Source organism: Protomyctophum parallelum (genome assembly GCF_964188405.1).
Source record: "Protomyctophum parallelum genome assembly, chromosome: 15".
NCBI lineage: Eukaryota > Metazoa > Chordata > Actinopteri > Myctophiformes > Myctophidae > Protomyctophum > Protomyctophum parallelum.
In genome coordinates, this window is record NC_139710.1 from 16,352,828 (window position 1) to 16,370,536 (window position 17,709).

Sequence of the window (17,709 nt, forward strand, 5' to 3'; positions counted from 1 at the left end):
TTACTGTAAATCGCTCTGGTTTAAGAGCGTCTGCTAAATGCCTAAATTGTAAAGCCCAAAACAGGCTGCCCCCCATATTTAACAGTGCTCATAAAGTCATACATGCCAGCCAGAGCTCTGAGGTCAGCTGACCAGTAGCTCTTGATCGTGCCCAAAACAAGATACAGGGTTGACCGGGCCTTTGCAGCAGCTTGCCCTAGACTCTGGAACAGCCCTTCATATTTGCTCTGCTCACTCACTAGAGGGCTTTAAATATTTATTGAAGACTTATTTTTCACTGTGGCCTGTTTTATTGTGTACCTTGTATTACTCGGCAATGCTGCTGTTTTTCCCTTTTATTTTGTTGGAAATAATGCATTATTATGCATTATTATTGCCTCTTTGTCGTCTTGACTAAATCTGTTTTTTCCCTTTGTCTTTCTCCCTCTGCTATGTTGCAAGGAAGGGCCAAATAGAGCAGTTTGGGTGGTTCATTTATGTCTGTGCATTCTTCATCAGCTGATTAAGGGAATGTATACTACTGTATAGTCTTAGGCTTAGGCTTAGTTCCTGTCTTCCTGAGACTAATTATAATAATAATCATAATCAAATATAATCATTCTTTGGCTGTGAAGGTCCACTCATTATTAATTTGAGACTGGAAAACCTGAGAGACAAACTAAGAATAAGAATTATTTAACGCCCAGTTAATGATGGTACAGCGGCCAAGGCATGCTGAATAATTTAGATGTGTCTTTAACAACATCTTTCACTTTGTGGTAGTTGAGACATAAATTACAGGCAGTTAACATCACTATGTTCTAATAATCTAACTGTGGCGGTCTGTCTGTTGATAAGATGGCAGTAATGGCATCCCTTACTCTCACTAAATGTGAAATAGAATAAATGTTGTTTATCCAACCCTTAGACAGACACAGCCTGTTGTGGTCACAATGAAACACGTACTGTATGTCCTTGATCACACACAATTTAAAGGATCAATCTGACACTGTGTAGTGTGCATAGCGTAACCTTGTTTGTATTACAGTGGTATTGCAGTCAGAGTGCCAGGGAATCCTGCAGTGGAATTGCCCACAATAAACACAGGAGCACTGCTCATATAGACATGTTATCACGCTGGATAAACAGTGTGCCCACAGTTCTGGTGAGGTAACCCCCTATTGTGTTTATACAAATCTCTTATGTTATAAGGAAGCACTAATAAGTGTTTGAACCTATGCTTATTCAATTGTAATGATTCTTCCATACCCGAGTACACGAGTGCAACTGTACAAAGGGTCGCTGTGGAGTGTGGACTATGGGGCTTTGGGCGATGTGTCATTTGACAGAAGAAGAGTTTAGTGCAAGTAATAAAGTGTGACTGTGTTCCTGACGTTGTCTTAAGCTGTAATAATAACAGAACAAAATACACAATATACTGTACAATATACAAAACAATGCAAAACCAAAGCAGAGTGCGCTGACGCAATGTAACGTCGTCCCCAATTATTGCATAACGGTGACGTCATGCAATAATGGTATGTTATTAGCAACCTCTAGCTGCTAGAGGTTGGCAATGGTACATCGATGGCATATGCTAGAGTCTAGCATATGCCATCGATGTACCATGTCGCATAACAGATCTGCCCAATCATCAAAAGGTCGCAGGAATCTGCCCAGTGACGTCAATCTCAGGACGTCTGATACCAATTTCCTTGGACATGAGTCGTGTTTATTGCTATATCATGCTATCAGGCCATCACAGACCTTGCATAATAGAGACATTTACAGGTATTTGAGATGAGTGTCTGTAAGCACATGTGACATAGGCTTTTCCTTTTGGTGTGTGTTTGATCCATCCTTCCTTTCCCGACCTCCATCAGATCTCTCAGTAATGTGAAGCATATGTTGCTGTTTTTCAGGGTTGAGCTCTGAGAACCTGAGGACTTGCTACCAGATCGTCAACGCCTACATGTACTTGTCTGCCACAGAGTTTCTGCAGGTGAGACACGATGCCTGAATAAAAATAATCAAACGGATGCAGCGATGCTAATTCACAACGTCTGGCACAGATGGATCTGTACGCAAACACTCACATCAAAGATGAGTGGGATTGTGTATGACTTTGTTGTTGTTTTCCCAGAACTATGCAGAAGGCCTGTGTCGAGCTTTCTGTGATCTACTCAAAGACATCACCAACGAGGGACAGGTCCAGGTGCTCAAGGTACAGTCTCTACCTCCCTTTTCTCCCCATCACTTTCTTACTTGGGCTTATCTTATTTCTTTTTCGTTTAGCCTCATTCCCTCCATTCATTTCCATCTCACTCCTGTTATATACCTCGCTGTCAATCCGCAGTGCTTGTCATCCACCATCATTGCTTTATTTATTTTCTGAGCATGTCTCGCCTCAATTAACACTTGATTGATACCAGATTGAATTTCTCCAAGGGGCTTACTATTCTCGCTACTGCTAACTATTCTAAAACAAATTACACACTTATGATTTCCTCCCCCTTATTAATGTTGTCTGCTCTGCTCATACACATATATAATGCCTGCTTTATCTCACAGTCTGTCTTCCAAGTCCCACTCTGTTCTCTCTTTCTGTACCCCAACAGCCATCATCAATTTGGTGTAGCTGGCATGACTTGTAATGTGTTTTCCATGGCATCTAGAAATGGTTCATCTGTGTGTGTGTGTGTGTGTGTGTGTGTGTGTGTGTGCGTGTGCGTCTTTATAGTTATACAGGCTCTTAAACCAAGGTAATTTGTTTTAGACCAGCTTGTGCCAAGTACATATGTATGTCTCTTCATTCGGTGAGCTGTTCAGAGTCACTGTTATTTATTGGCCAAGTATGTTCACGATTCGTAAAACCGCTGTACGTCAAATAACATGCTCTGAAGTAGAGCCCATCCACCAGACAGACACCTTAAGCCTGATTGGTTAGTTCCACTCCATATGCATGATATTGTATCCCTTAGCCTGGAGGTACAGAGGATATGATGTAAGTCCTACACACACTGTCTTCACTAACACTGTTTTGCAGGTGCTTGAAAACCGCATGGACTACATTTGCTAGTACCTCTAGTGGTGCAACCACTCCCTTACGGAGCTATGTGTGGGTGGGTGGGTGTCTGGGTATGAGCACGAAAACAGCATGTTTTCTTTTCACCACCTGTGCGCAACCTAACACACACACACACACACACATATTAACTGTATATTTGATGATTTCGGGTGTGCCAGTACAGTACAGTACAGTACAGTAGAGGGTACAGTAGAGGGACCGGCACACGGTAACTCTGTCATTTCTCTACCGTTTCGGACGCGGGGAGGCTCATCGGCCCTGTGGGTCTGTGCCTCACTCACTAAGTCAGTAATCCACTGACAGAGCTTTCAGGTCCAGGCAGAGTTTGGAATATAGGAGCTCTGGCACTGTAGTGTTTATGCCCCATTCACATCGGCCAGCAAAACTAAAATGTTTTATAGTCTCTGCAAATTAGCGTTTGCGTTCCCTTAGTGCCGTGAAGAGGGACAGTAAATGGAGAAGTGTCACACCTCCCAAACCCTGAGCTTTGGTGCAGGAGGAACTAGCCATTAGCCAATCGGAATTAGGCTCAGGGAGCCAGCACCCCGAAAGGAAGTCAACTCAAGTAACAGCAGAGAAACAGAGGTGGAGAAGTACTGAATGAAATAGACCTGTATATACAGTACACCAACTAGTATTTAGTTATTATATTGTAGTTAAATAACCACACCTGAATTGACAGGATGTGCCAGCTTGGGAAAGCTGAGCCAAGGCGAATGGGGCTACAATTACCCAGATGGTGTACAGTTTACCCTTCTATCACTGCCTGGGCAGAAAAGCCCCCTAGGCAACCAGGAAGCTCTCAGATCTCGACTTGACTTTTAGTTTTGAATTAGCAATCGGCATATATAAAAATATGAATTGCCCATTGAATCTCCTACTTACACCAACATTGTTCTAGGTTTAAACAAATATAAATGGCTGTTATCACACTCTGCCTGTGTCTAGAAAGTTGCAGTACACCTTCACTTTGCCGCAGGGTTACTTCTTCAGGCATGGGGCGTCTATGGGAGATGGTAGTGTTATTTCCACCCTGCCAGTTCCTTTAAATTATTTCTTGATGTCAAGAGCGGTCTTTGGGCATGCCAATGCTTCATCAGGTGCCAAGGTGACTGAGGAGTAACTAAAGGAGAGGGGGAAGTTGGTTCATCAGGTGCCAAGGTGACTGAGGAGTAACTAAAGGAGAGGGGGGAGTTGGTTCATCAGGTGCCAAGGTGACTGAGGAGTAACTAAAGGAGAGGGGGAAGTTGGTTCATCAGGTGCCAAGGTGACTGAGGAGTAACTAAAGGAGAGGGGGGAGTTGGTTCATCAGGTGCCAAGGTGACTGAGGAGTAACTAAAGGAGAGGGGGGAGTTGGTTCATCAGGTGCCAAGGTGACTGAGGAGTAACTAAAGGAGAGGGGGGAGTTGGTTCAAGGTGACTGAGGAGTAACTAAAGGAGAGGGGGAAGTTGGTTCCCTGCTTTGCCGTAGGCTCAAAGTGTGGTGTAGTACATGAGCAAATGTTTGCTTTTTTTTTTACTCTCTTAAAAGATACAGTTCATAGACGCTAATTTGCTTCAAAGCATCATCCCATCAATTAACAATTGTTGTTGCTTTTTTAACCTTTGCTGAGAGGTTGATAAGAAACAAGTAAGTTACTCTAACAAGAAAGGCCACGGTGTTGCTATGTTGTGAACAACTGAAATCAATAAGGTACAAAGTTTAAGTATAGGGTGTTTATACCTGCAAGCCTGTGTCACACACCGAAAATGACTGATGTAGAAGCTTAGCAACCAAATAAATATAGCAACAAGATATATACACACACACACACACACACACACACACACACACACACGCAATAACAATGAGTTGGAGAGATTCCTGTTTACAACGTGACATATCCAAACATTTTGATCCCAGCTGTTGCCGTTTTAATCAACAATGAATCTGATCCTGTGTACATACAATTAACATGTTACAATTACATGAAACGATAAATGAACAACCTTGTGTCTGTGAACAACAACGTGGAGTCGCAGATTGCTTGTGTGTAACAAAGTTTTTCAGTAGGTCACCACTTTTGGTCTGACAGTGTAAACACAGCCTCTGTTTTTGACAAGAGGCACTAAATTAATTGGTACACCAGTGCACCCAATTTAAAAAAGTGTATTTGTACTTGATAGATTTGTGGGCGCATGTGCAACCATAATCGTTACACTCTGGTTCCCTGGCATCAGTGGGAAAGTCAGACGTTTTTTCCTCAAATTTATATCACCCACATGTATCTTTGCTGACAGGGGCAGAACAGCTTGAGAACATTGGTAATACACTATGCGTAGCAAGGCTCTTAGGCAACTGACTATATTGTATGCTCCCGGGGAAAGTGTACTGTATTATTTCTTCATATAAATGGAGGAAAACAACATATTTGCAGCACTATAGGGATGTCACTCTTTTTTTGTTCTGATCCGATTGATTTTGAGTATCTGCCAATACAGATGTTTGTTTTATGGAAACAGTGTTTGTGTTGAATTTGCTATAAATTGCACAGAATTATTCAAAAGAGAGAAATTGTAGCAAATTACTTTGATTACAAATTGTGTCATTGACAGAGTAGAAATGGAAGGTCAAGCCTTAAAAGAATGCACATTGCACTTGTATCATTAATGTTGTCAGCTGGCCCCTTGCCATTTTTGTAATGTGGCCCACTATTTGAGTATCCCTGCACTACAGGGTGAGCCTATATGACCCTACTGTAGATGTGAACTGTGTTTAGCCTGGAAACCAGACAAATCTGCCATAGCAAACCCATTGGCAAATTTGGTCTGGCACTGTTGAAGTTGTGATTGCACTCCACTCCCTCCAAAGTAGTGAGGAACCAATCAGGGCCAAATATGTGGCAGGTTTATCACCAGAGGGATTGCTTTTAATGGAATGCAGGTTCCACACAGAGATTCCAGACTAATATCTATTATCTACGCAGTGATATTAGTCTGGCCGTGCCAGGCAAACTGTGTTCACTTTTGTATATGATGCTGAGCTGAGCAAAATGTAACCTCAGAGAGTTCCAGGCTATTACTTTGCCTTTGTAAAAGCTAGTTGCCTGTGATTATGGCAATTTGTTTTCATCATGGCCCTGGGGTACTGGGCCGTTGCCAGGTTTCAATTTACAAGTTGTGCAATCTATATGTACTGTATATGTATATCCATACAAAAAATGCACCCTTTTCCAGAGAACAGACAGTTTGCCTGTGTGCGTTCACGGGTACGTGCATGCGTGTGTCTTTCAGCAGTTTTATGCGTACAGAGTCCTCAGTCCTCTGAGGTGTGGGCCTTGTAAGGCTCCAAGGCATCACTGCACATCTGGCATCCTCTAATCCTCTTTGTGCAGAGGAGAACCAGAACAACACATCCAACTTACAAGAGCCTAGAAACACAGCAGCTTACCATGAGGTGCACGCACACCCCGTCACCCCGGGGACAATAGGATCAGGGTAATCACTGTGTTCATTTGCTGCTCAAGGGAGATCATGTAAAGTGTACACACACACACGTACGTGTAGCAATTCTTAGCAGTTTTACTCTGTCCTTTCATTGCATCAGGCACAGTTCGCCTTGCGTGTACTGTAGCACTGTGGAAAATGATCCATCATGCCAGGGTTTTCCTCCTTTCAAGCTTTATTTGAACCATTTAAGGCCTATACTTTTTGAGCGGTGACAACGCTCCTATGATTTGCCGTGTGTGTCCCTGTGTGTCTATGTCCGTATGTACGTATGAGTATAGGTGTGTATGTCCGTATGCATGAGTGTGTGTATTACTGTTCCATTCACCGTCGGTTACAGGTCCTATCATGGTCACGCGACCACAAATAGCATGCTCTATCTCTCTGCCTCTGATTAGGTCATTATTTTGAAGAATTAATCCAGGGGTTGAGAACAGAGAATGCATGCAGAGAAGGCGTGAATGCCTAATCATAACATTTTGGCTGAAGAATGAAGATCCACATCTACATGTCATTTTATGGTTTGAACTCTTCGGACTTGCTCTGTGGATGTTGCACAGCTGCAGGCATATATGCTAATTACTTTAATCTGGAACATCTGTTTAAGATTCCAATGGTCCAAACATTACTTTAATTATACTCTAAATATTTTTTTAAATGAGATTTGGCCGAAGAATGTGTTTATATGTATTTTTATGTGCTCTGCTCTTTCTTGGGTCTCCCCCACCCCCCCCATCTCTCTCTCTTTCCCGCTCTCTCTCTCTGCTGGCATGGTGTCGCATTGTTAGCTTGTAGTTCTGTTCTTTTTGCACACGCACGCATTCAACGGTCCTTTTAACTGCCTGCTGCTGTTGGCATCATCATCATCATTTGTCTTATGATCTCCATTCTCCACTCTACGACGTCTGATGTGATATCACTGTGATGATCATGGTCGTTACGCACAGCGTCCTGCTGCTGAGTGCTCCCGCACACTAAAAAGACCCTAAAGATGCACACGGAGCCAACGTAAACAAAATGTGGGAGATACCATGTCGAGTCACCATACAGGGTAAACTTGATATCGATAGGGGAGTAAAACACGTATGAAAAACGAAACATTTTCCAAAATTCAACAAATTAAAGTTGTATCAATGCATGTTGTAGTCACTTACAAGTTACAAATCACAAACACACACACACACACACACACACACACGTGTCTCCCGTGCAATAGCTTTTATATTTATTCAGACTTCATAATAGCTCTGTAAAATGGCAGGTGTCAGTATGGTTGCGTTCAATGTCAAGACTGCAGGCTAAATAAAAGCCGTCATTTAAATGGTAATGAATGAATATCGGACTCGTGTATTACAAAATAAATGTAATATCTACCTGACCACGATGACGTAGAAGAGTATGTGCAGTATTGCATTTTTATCATGGCAAAGGCAATATTTTACCTCTTTATGTTAAACATAAAGTATGTTAAAAAATGAAATGATTAAACTGAAAGTGCCTGGGACACCCTGCTGTGACATCCTTATGCCAGACATGCTTCCATGTGTTAATAATGGCTGGAAGGGGAGTGCACAGGGTCCAGCTGTCTCTTTAGCTAATGCCAGCACACAGAGAAGTCTCACCTCGTTAATTGGCTTGTTGACTGCCAATCAGGAGTGACCTTTTTCCTTTCGGAAATAGGAGGATGCATCCTATGATGTCGCCCTCACTCACAGTTGTTGTTTTTCCCCACGTGAATTCATCTAATCTTGTGTCACCTGCATGTTGCCTTTATATTGTTTGTTTGGGAGAAAGAGTCAACATAACATAGTGTGTAGTTTACTGTAAATGGAGAGTAGGTTAGTCCTTCAGTTAGAGGAAGGATTTTTCCTACTCTCCAGAGAGCAAGTACGTAATGTACGGTGGACCCATAAGTGTCCACTGTCCATTATTATTTTATATTTGGTTACATTTCTACACTTTCAGAGTCAATTGAACACATGCAGGATTTTACATGAAACTTGTCCTCTGACACTTTTCTTCCTCAAATAGCATCCTTCTAGTTTAACATAATCTCTGACCCCTTTTTGTTTCTTTGTTTCATTTCTTTTTTCTTTTTACTGTTCCTTTCTCTCTTTTTTTCCTGGCTCAACTGCATGGCCTCACTTCCCCTCGCTGGTTCATTCATCTGTTTGACTCTTTAAATGTGTTATACTGTACCATTGTGTACCAACCATTGTTATACCAACTTGCTGTCTTCTAGGTGGTGGAGATAGCGCTAAAGGTTAGCCCCATACTGGGTGCCCACATGTTCCAACCCCTGCTGCCTGCTGTCTTCAGAGGCATTGTGGATGGAGAAGTATGTTTATAACATGTCTGTGTTTCACGTTTCTTTACAACAATGAACTGGTCTAGCTAGATTGACTGATTGATTGATTGATTGTAAATTGTATTTCACAGTATGCAGAATGGGTACATTTCAAACCAAAGTACAGGTCAATACAAAAACTGTTACTTGATAGATCCAGAAAACGGTCCTCCATTTTCAATTCATGACGTAATTCAAAAGTTTCATAACATACCATTCAATTTAATGACTTACAAATATACACTTTTATGAAAAAGAGAAAATTAATTATCATAATTTCAATGCAGTTAAAAAAGGGAAAAAAAGAGAAATGACGTGTGCAGGGGGAGGGGTGTTGTAGGGGGTGACTTTGATTTTTTTTTTTACGGAGGCCACTTGTTGTCTTTGTCAAGAATCACCCATTTGTCGTCCTCTGTTTTAGAGGGGCTACATATATGTATATTATTATTGATTGACCGGCTCCTAATTTTTGTCATTACTCCTGGCATGTTCTCTCTGTAAAAGGTCTCTTATGGATTGTGTGTTTGTGTTGTTCAGAGGTACCCGGTGGTGATGTCCACCTACCTAGGTATCTTGGGTCGAGTCCTGCTCCAGAACTCCAGCTTTTTCTCCTCTCTGCTCACTCAGATGGCCTCTGAGTGCAACCAGGAGGTAAGACTCATCAGTAACATGACATTCAGCCCATTTATTTCTTTCTCTCTTTTTTTTTAAGTTTGTTCCTTGGCAGGGAATCGGTTAACATCCAATTTTAGCACAGATTTTTGGTCAATATATATTGAAGAATGATAGTGATCATAGACAGATTTTATGTGAGAGAAACATGGCACCATTTTATATCCTCAAATCAGACCAAAGTAGTGTGTGAACCAATCAGAGAGATTTCACATCATGAACCAATCAACAATGGCATTAACCTTGTCATCATCATCATACTATCATCATCATCATACTATAATTCTAACAATGTCTGAGTGTGTGTCTGTGTGTGTGTGTGTGTGTGTGTGTGTGTGTGTGTCTGTCAGAAACACTGCCGTAACACTGCCGTAACTCCTTACTGCCTGCACCAATCACCAATTTCACACAGGCATTGACCATATGCATGCGGAGGGCGTAACGAAGCCCTTTTTTCGATTTGACACATTAATGATTATTAATGAATTGATTAGTCAATTACAAACGCACCCGGGCACAGTACCCCCCATGGCCACAAGGGGGGGGGGGGGGGGGGGGATATCTCACAACGGGTATGGACTAGTTCTAATAATACATCAAACTTATAAAGCACCTTTTATAGGTCCAAAAAGACAAAACAAAACTTTATTAAAGCAAAACAAATATTTAAAAGAAACTGGCTAAAGAAGGAGAGGTGAGGTGAAAAGACAGAATTGGCTGGGGAAGGTGAGTCTGAAGAGGTGGGCCTACATGGCCCCTCACGAAGGGGACTACTACTACTACGAGCTGCCTTACGTCCAGGATCTGGTGTCCACTTGCCGCCACAACTTTGATCTGGACGCCCAGCAGGGAATAGAAGCAGCGTGGCAGGAGGAGAGCCACCTCAACAGATTCATGTACATCAATAAACCCTCCAAGGTTTTGTCCCCGGAGTATCTGTGGCTCGACTACAGAGTCAAAGAACCCGAGATAAAAGTCATCAGATTCTCTGGGGTCGTTAAGGACTATGCCCAGGTTAGACCCAATTAGTGATGGCCAACTGTTAAAAACACAGAGCGCCAGGATTTCTTTAAAATCACACCAGTGTGAACCAAGTGGTGCAACTCCCGTGCGTCCAGCAGGTGGCAGCCATGTCACATACTTCTCTCGTTCCATGCTCACACAGACAGACACACACACAAACACGTACAGGGCATTGTAAGCTGGATGTAGAAGTGGTTTGCACCACTTAAAAAATAGGAGCTCGGGGGTGCCGGGAACATATGGAAGCTTTTACTCTGAAAGCCCCCACGCCCCACCCCTTCCGTTCCGTACAAAAACCGGGAGGCATGAGGTTCCGTCTTTACCTCACAATGTCACAATATTCCAAACGAGAGGCTTGTTGAAGTCAGAAATGAAGACCGAAGTATGCCCATCTGGTCAGAACCATGGAGAGCTCCCTAGATGAGGAGATACGAGGCATTCTTTCTGAGCCGTGAACCAAGGAAGCTCTTAGAAGGAAGTGAAGTGGTCACATGACTGGGCTGCGCCATGACACTTTCATGGACACTTTCATGGGAGCCAAACTCACACCAGTAGTGCAATAAATACATGGCAGTGAATGGAGCCGGCTGGACCAGCTCATAACAAACATTATACATGAACGATTGCGAGCTTTGTCATATAATTGGTTCAGGAATATGAAAGAAGACATAAGTGATATCACACGTTTTTTCCGAGTGGTTGTTTTTCGACTTAATAACTATTTATTTTTATTGAGGTATTTATAGAAGAGCACATAGTAAGTTTTCTGCCTGGGCTGCTCTCTGCTCATTGAAAAAATCACATTAAGTAGTATGCACATAAAAAAATAAGACAGCCTAAAATAACGTGTTATATATATTATTTTATTTTCCAGAAGCGATCACTTTACAAAAGGTCTCAGTCATTCATAAATAATGTTTGTTCATGAGCTGGTCACTGAGCTCTCATTGACTCCAGTGCATTCTGCCGAACTTCCGGGTGTAGTTTGGCTCCCGTGAAAGTGTCCATGAAAGTGTCATGGCGCAGCCCAGTCACGTGACCACTTCACTTCCTTCTAAGAGCTTCCTTGCCGTGAACAAGGAAGTGAACGGCAGCGCGCATGCGCGAAACAGCAAGGAGTATGGTGCAGAAGTAGAGCCCCCCCCCCCAAAAAAAAACAACCTATAACCTATAAATATTTAAAAGAAACGGGCTAAAGAAGGAAACTAAAGGCAGTTATAAATAGAGAGGTGAAAAGACAGAATTGGCTGGGGAAGGTGAGTCTGAAGAGGTGGGCTTTTGAGGGCGGTTTTGAAGATCAATCGAGCTTCATTTTCAAACAAGCTTGATTTATATAGGGCAATTCAGACAACAAGTGCAGTTCAAGTGCTTCACAGGGAAAACTAGAAAAAGTGCCCTTCCGGGCACAGGTCTCCACCAGGTTATCCACAGATCCGTGCAGTTAGAGGTAAAAACACTTTTCGGCCAGTTATAGCGCCACCTTGAGGCTGAGTTGAAATTGTTCATGTGGCATTTTGTCCTCGGCCTAGTGGGAATGTGGGTGCACAATTTCACGGAAATCACGCGATGTGTTCATGATTTGCAGCATTTTGTTTGAAACTGAGCACTCCTGTGAACTTTGGAAGGCAATCTTAACCAATCAGGATGGAGTCTGATAAATCTGAAAGACCCGTTTCGTTGAATGGCTCTAGAGAGACTGTGTACCAATTTGCGTGATGTTTGGACAAAATCTGTAGGTGTACTGTGCAAAAACTTGTTTTGCACAAAGCGGCCTCCTGGTGGCGCTATAACAGGCCGTTCTGGAAAGTTTGGGGCAGAGGTTCATGGTTGGCATCCAGGGAGTGTGTGTGCAAAATATGTCATCGAAAAACTTGTTTTGCACAAAGCGGCCTCCTGGTGGCGCTATAACAGGCCGTTCTGGAAAGTTTGGGGCAGAGGTTCATGGTTGGCATCCAGGGAGTGTGTGTGCAAAATATGGCATCGACCGGGTTAACGGTGGCCGAGATTAGCTGTTCACAGACACACGGACACACGGACACACGGACGGACACGCGGACGGACGGAGTGCAAAACATACTCTCCCCACATGCCTTCGGCCTGGTGGAGACAAAAAACAATGTTAAAGAAAGATGGTGAAAACCAAGAACACAAAAGATATGGTGGGGGCTGCATTGTTGTGGGTTGGGTTCCAGAGAGTGGGGGTGGCAAATGATGGCCTGTCGCCCCAGGTTGGTTGCCTATCGAATTCAGTTACCTCACGTCGCCTCCATTATGCAGGTCACAGAATGCCACAACTTCACACAGCTGCGTAACACGCAGAGCAGCGACGGGTTCAATAATAGGCTATGATCTATCTTTGAACGGGTAAGGAATAGTACACATAATTATAAAATTAATTGACTATCTCAACAGTTTCCAGCAACAACAGTGTTTGATGTCATCATGTGCCACAAAATGTGACAATTTGACAAGAATCTACTGAATATAACAAACAAGCAGTTTTAGGATCACAAAATACTTATTTTAGAATTAGTCTAATTAGTCTAATTTAGTGAAGTAGTCCTTCTCACTGCTGTGAGAGGTGCAAGATCAAGGAACATTTAAACTCACTTCAGCAGCAGTCTTCAGTGTGTCAGCCAGTCACAGTCATCAACCCTTCTGGCATTCGTCAGCATTTAAAGAGGTTTGAGACAACAGATCTTTGACAGGCTTTTTCTCAGCTTCTTGTTTTAAAGACATTCAAATATGTATATCTTCATCTATTTTCAGATATTGGTGTATGACACATGATTTGAAAGCTATTTTCTGCCTTGCTGTCACAAGTTGTGGATAAGGTCTTTGTATATAACAGACGATGGGGAAATAATATACAAATGATTGATTGGGCCCAGTTTCACACTGAAATAGTGAAGGTGCTGCGTGCTGATCCACGTCGGTTCACACAATTAGTCTGAACCATTGATTGATTGATTGGATACAGATGATCTCCTTCCAGTGTTATGCCCATGGGCATCACTCACTCTAGTGCTCCTTCCAGTGTTATACCCATGGACATCATCACTCTAGTGCTCCTTCCAGTGTTATGCCCATGGACATCATCACTCTAGTGCTCCTTCCAGTGTTATGCCCATGGACATCATCACTCTAGTGCTCCTTCCAGTGTTATGCCCATGGGCATCACTCACTCTAGTGCTCCTTCCAGTGTTATGCCCATGGGCATCACTCACTCTAGTGCTCCTTCCAGTGTTATACCCATGGACATCACTCACTCTAGTGCTCCTTCCAGTGTTATACCCATGGACATCATCACTCTAGTGCTCCTTCCAGTGTTATGCCCATGGGCATCACTCACTCTAGTGCTCCTTCCAGTGTTATGCCCATGGGCATCACTCACTCTAGTGCTCCTTCCAGTGTTATGCCCATGGACATCATCACTCTAGTGCTCCTTCCAGTGTTATGCCCATGGACATCATCACTCTAGTGCTCCTTCCAGTGTTATGCCCATGGACATCATCACTCTAGTGCTCCTTCCAGTGTTATGCCCATGGGCATCACTCACTCTAGTGCTCCTTCCAGTGTTATGCCCATGGGCATCACTCACTCTAGTGCTCCTTCCAGTGTTATACCCATGGACATCACTCACTCTAGTGCTCCTTCCAGTGTTATACCCATGGACATCACTCACTCTAGTGAAGTCGTTTGACAGCTACAAAGAGTCCCAACACGCTTCAGCCAGTTGAAGGTAGAAGAGCTCGGTGCTCAACAGGGACAACTCAAATAAGACCGAAAAATACCTGGCCCCGATTAGGTTACCTTTTCTTTCATTGCGATTACATGGTTACCAGCTGTGACCGTAAAGTCTTCAGACTTACTGACGTTGACTTTAGATGCAAAAATAATAGATTGTTTTTCCCAGGTGTATTGACAGATTGTTATCAGAGAGCGTGGATATTGTTGAGCTCAGAGCTGAGAACTGTCATAGCTAATACTTGAATGAGCGTCTACTGCCTACAGGTGGAAATGACTGTAGTCTTCTGTGCATAGTTGAGGATTTGTAAATATTTGGTCTCATCACGACTGTCCAGCAGTAGTAAATAACATCATCAGACATGCATTTGGAGCAGACTCTTGTTTGTTAACTCACAGGTCATTGTGGTTCCCTACTGTTCCAATTATTGCATACTTACATATTTAAGCCCTCACACAGGCACACTTTGGCCATGTTTAGCACAGTTAGTGAACTGTACAAAAATAAAATAAAATAAATAATAAAATAATAAAATAAAAATATATTAATAATAATTATAATCATCATCATTCTAAGAATTGGCACAGTTTAAACAGTTGTTCTGTACCAAAGTGAACCAAATGGAAATGCAATTGGAGCAGTTATCATCTATTGCCATTCTATATTGCTGTGGAAAAGCACTAATTGACATAAAATGTGAGCAAGAGTTCCAATGACGGACAAATGACCCGCTCTTGCTTTACTGGTTGTGTCTAATGCCAAAAAGAATATAAAGTTGGCTAACCTCACTGTAAAACTAGAATAAATATAGGAGCAGAATTTCAGATGTTGGCGAGAGCTTCAGGAGCTGACACGTGTTTGGGGAACCCGAGGTTCCCACAGCATTGCAGCCATTATGTTACGAGCTTATGAGTCCACAGTCAGCCATTAGCTTACTGATATACTGCTCCACAGCTACTGTATCCGTTAATGATTCTCTCTCTCTCCGTTGCTTACGTTTTATCTCATTCGCTCTCCTCTGCTCCACTGCTTGTCCCTTACTGCCTTTCTTTTCCACACGTTCACTCTCCTGCATCAAACCCCACTGACCTCCCCGACTGTTCCAGATGGACCAGTTGTTGGGTAGCGTGATAGAGATGTGGGTGGACCGCATGGACAACATCACTCAGCCAGAGAGAAGGAAGCTGTCTTCCCTGGCCCTCCTCTCCCTCCTACCATCTGACAACAGGTAATGCCTACTTTTAATATCTAGAGGGCCTGGTATATACAGTAGGTGGGGGGGGGGGGGGGGACAAGGTTTGTCTGTATGTACGTGCAGGTACAGGTATGTCTCTGTCCCTACAAAGGTAGCACATTCGCAGCTCATGCCACTATGTGCATGAAGTCACACATTACACAAAATCCTGAAATGCCTATACAGTTAATTGACAGAGTACCCCGGCTATGAGTTGCTACACTTTTGATAGTAGGTCCACTGGTATTTACTTCTGCCAAACTTCTTCACTGAAAAATGACAAATTCACAAGATGTCACTGTGAGCATGCTCTCTCTCTCTCTCTCTCTCTCTCTCTCTCTCTCTCTCTCTCTCTCTCTCTCTCTCTCTCTCTCTCTCTCTCTCTCTCTCTCTCTCTCTCTCTCTCTCTCTCTCTCTCTCTCTGTCACTCACTGCTTAATGATCCACGTGATGAATAAAATCCACTTTACATACATCTTCCATTTCAGATCCTTTGATGACATTTCAGATAATTACATGGCACATTTGCATATTTACACCACCAACATTTCTTTCCTGGCAACATGTTTTAAGATAAATATGCCGTGCTATTAATAACACATCAAACCCATTTAGTACTTACTGAAGGAGTGGGGAAATCAGGAAGCCATAATGTCAAGTACCGGTACTGTAAGATCATCCTTTTGGTGTTTCAGTATTATTTCTGACGGTGGCATTAGATAGGGGGAATGGACTTCAAGTGGCTGTTTTCTCTTCTCTTCTTTCCTTTTTACTATAGTTTCTACCGTTTGATTCAGTCACAGAAGGTGACTGAAAACTATGGTTTTGCCAGCACAAAGTAATATATCTTGACACTGGCCATGTGCACATAACAGTAGTTGAATATGGCGAGAAGTTTGTGCATTCTGTGTCTCTGAAGATTAACTGAGGGGTGCTACTGTACGTACAGTACGTAACTATTCAATAGTAAAGGGAGGAGAAGCTTTGGGCTGGATGGAATTAGAATTGACATGCGCGTCCTCCCACGCAATAAGGGATCTTTAATATGACACACACGCAGTGGTTGCCATGGCTTCCAGGTCGGCAGCCGTATTATCAGGAGATTGGTGGGCAGAGCAGAGGTGCTCAGCAGTGCGTGTTACATTCTCTGGGTATTAACAGGTGGTGATGCATTACTGAAAAGTTGCAGGCGTGCCAGAGATGATGTGTTACCACGCATCATCTTACCGTAAAATAAATATGAAGGGGGCACGGGCGGTAGCACTGTCGCCTCACAGCTAGAAGGTCCCGGTTTCGATTCCTGCTGGGAACTCTGTGGGTGGCGTGTTCCTCCGCGTCAGCAGCGCCCGTACCCTAGGTGGGGTTGGCGAAAGGGCCTTTCTGTGTGGAGTTTGCATGTTCTCCCTGTGTCCCCTATGGTAGTACACCATAGGGTGTATGTTGGTCCTCTCCACACACATTCTGTGTTGTCACCTCTATTGTATCCTGCTACTGACTCACGTGGCAGTGAGAAGTCCCAACCGTAGACGTAGAGCCTTTGTCCTACTCCTGCCGCCCCAGCTGGTAGGATCATGTGCAGTGATCCCCACCACCTCTGCGGTGGTGGGGATCAGGGACTTAAAAACACACTTTCAATGGTTCTATCCCATATGCATTTTTTTGTTTTGTTTTTTATGAACCTATTATGTACTATCTATCTTGACTATAACTCCACTGAGATCAATACATTAAATATAATCCAATCCGGCTGGTAACATATCCATGTTGTCTGTCTCTTCAGTGTGATCCAGGACAAATTCTGTGGTATCATCAACATCTGTGTGGAGGCGTTGCATGACGTGATGACGGAAGACACAGACTCAGCCACCTTTAAAGAGTAAGTCCAGCATGCTGTTAATTACAAACCACAGTTGCAGAACTATGTAGCAGACATCAGCCAATTCAACACCTGCATCAGACAAGTGTTTAGAAGTAAAACTAACAAGCAAGCAAGTAAACAAACAAAGCACAACTAGGACAGCATATTGAACGTTGGAAGTGTGTGTGATGCCGTTAGAAGATGAGCAGCGGGGAGATGGAAATCATTAAAACTTAAATCACATGAACATTGTGATTGCAGGTGGAGACGGTTC

At 43.1% G+C, this 17,709-nt stretch overlaps 1 protein-coding gene across 1 annotated transcript in view; it reads left to right on the forward strand.

Moving 5' to 3' along the window:
• Positions 1–17,709, forward strand: part of ipo11 (importin 11) — a 196,512-nt gene that overhangs the window by 125,785 nt on the left and 53,018 nt on the right. Inside the window, exons 23-28 of the mRNA XM_083785031.1 lie at positions 1,902–1,981; positions 2,123–2,203; positions 8,796–8,891; positions 9,438–9,551; positions 15,450–15,571; positions 17,358–17,453. Of these exons, the coding sequence (XP_083641157.1) occupies positions 1,902–1,981; positions 2,123–2,203; positions 8,796–8,891; positions 9,438–9,551; positions 15,450–15,571; positions 17,358–17,453 (589 nt within the window). The remainder of the gene's footprint in view (positions 1–1,901; positions 1,982–2,122; positions 2,204–8,795; positions 8,892–9,437; positions 9,552–15,449; positions 15,572–17,357; positions 17,454–17,709) is intronic.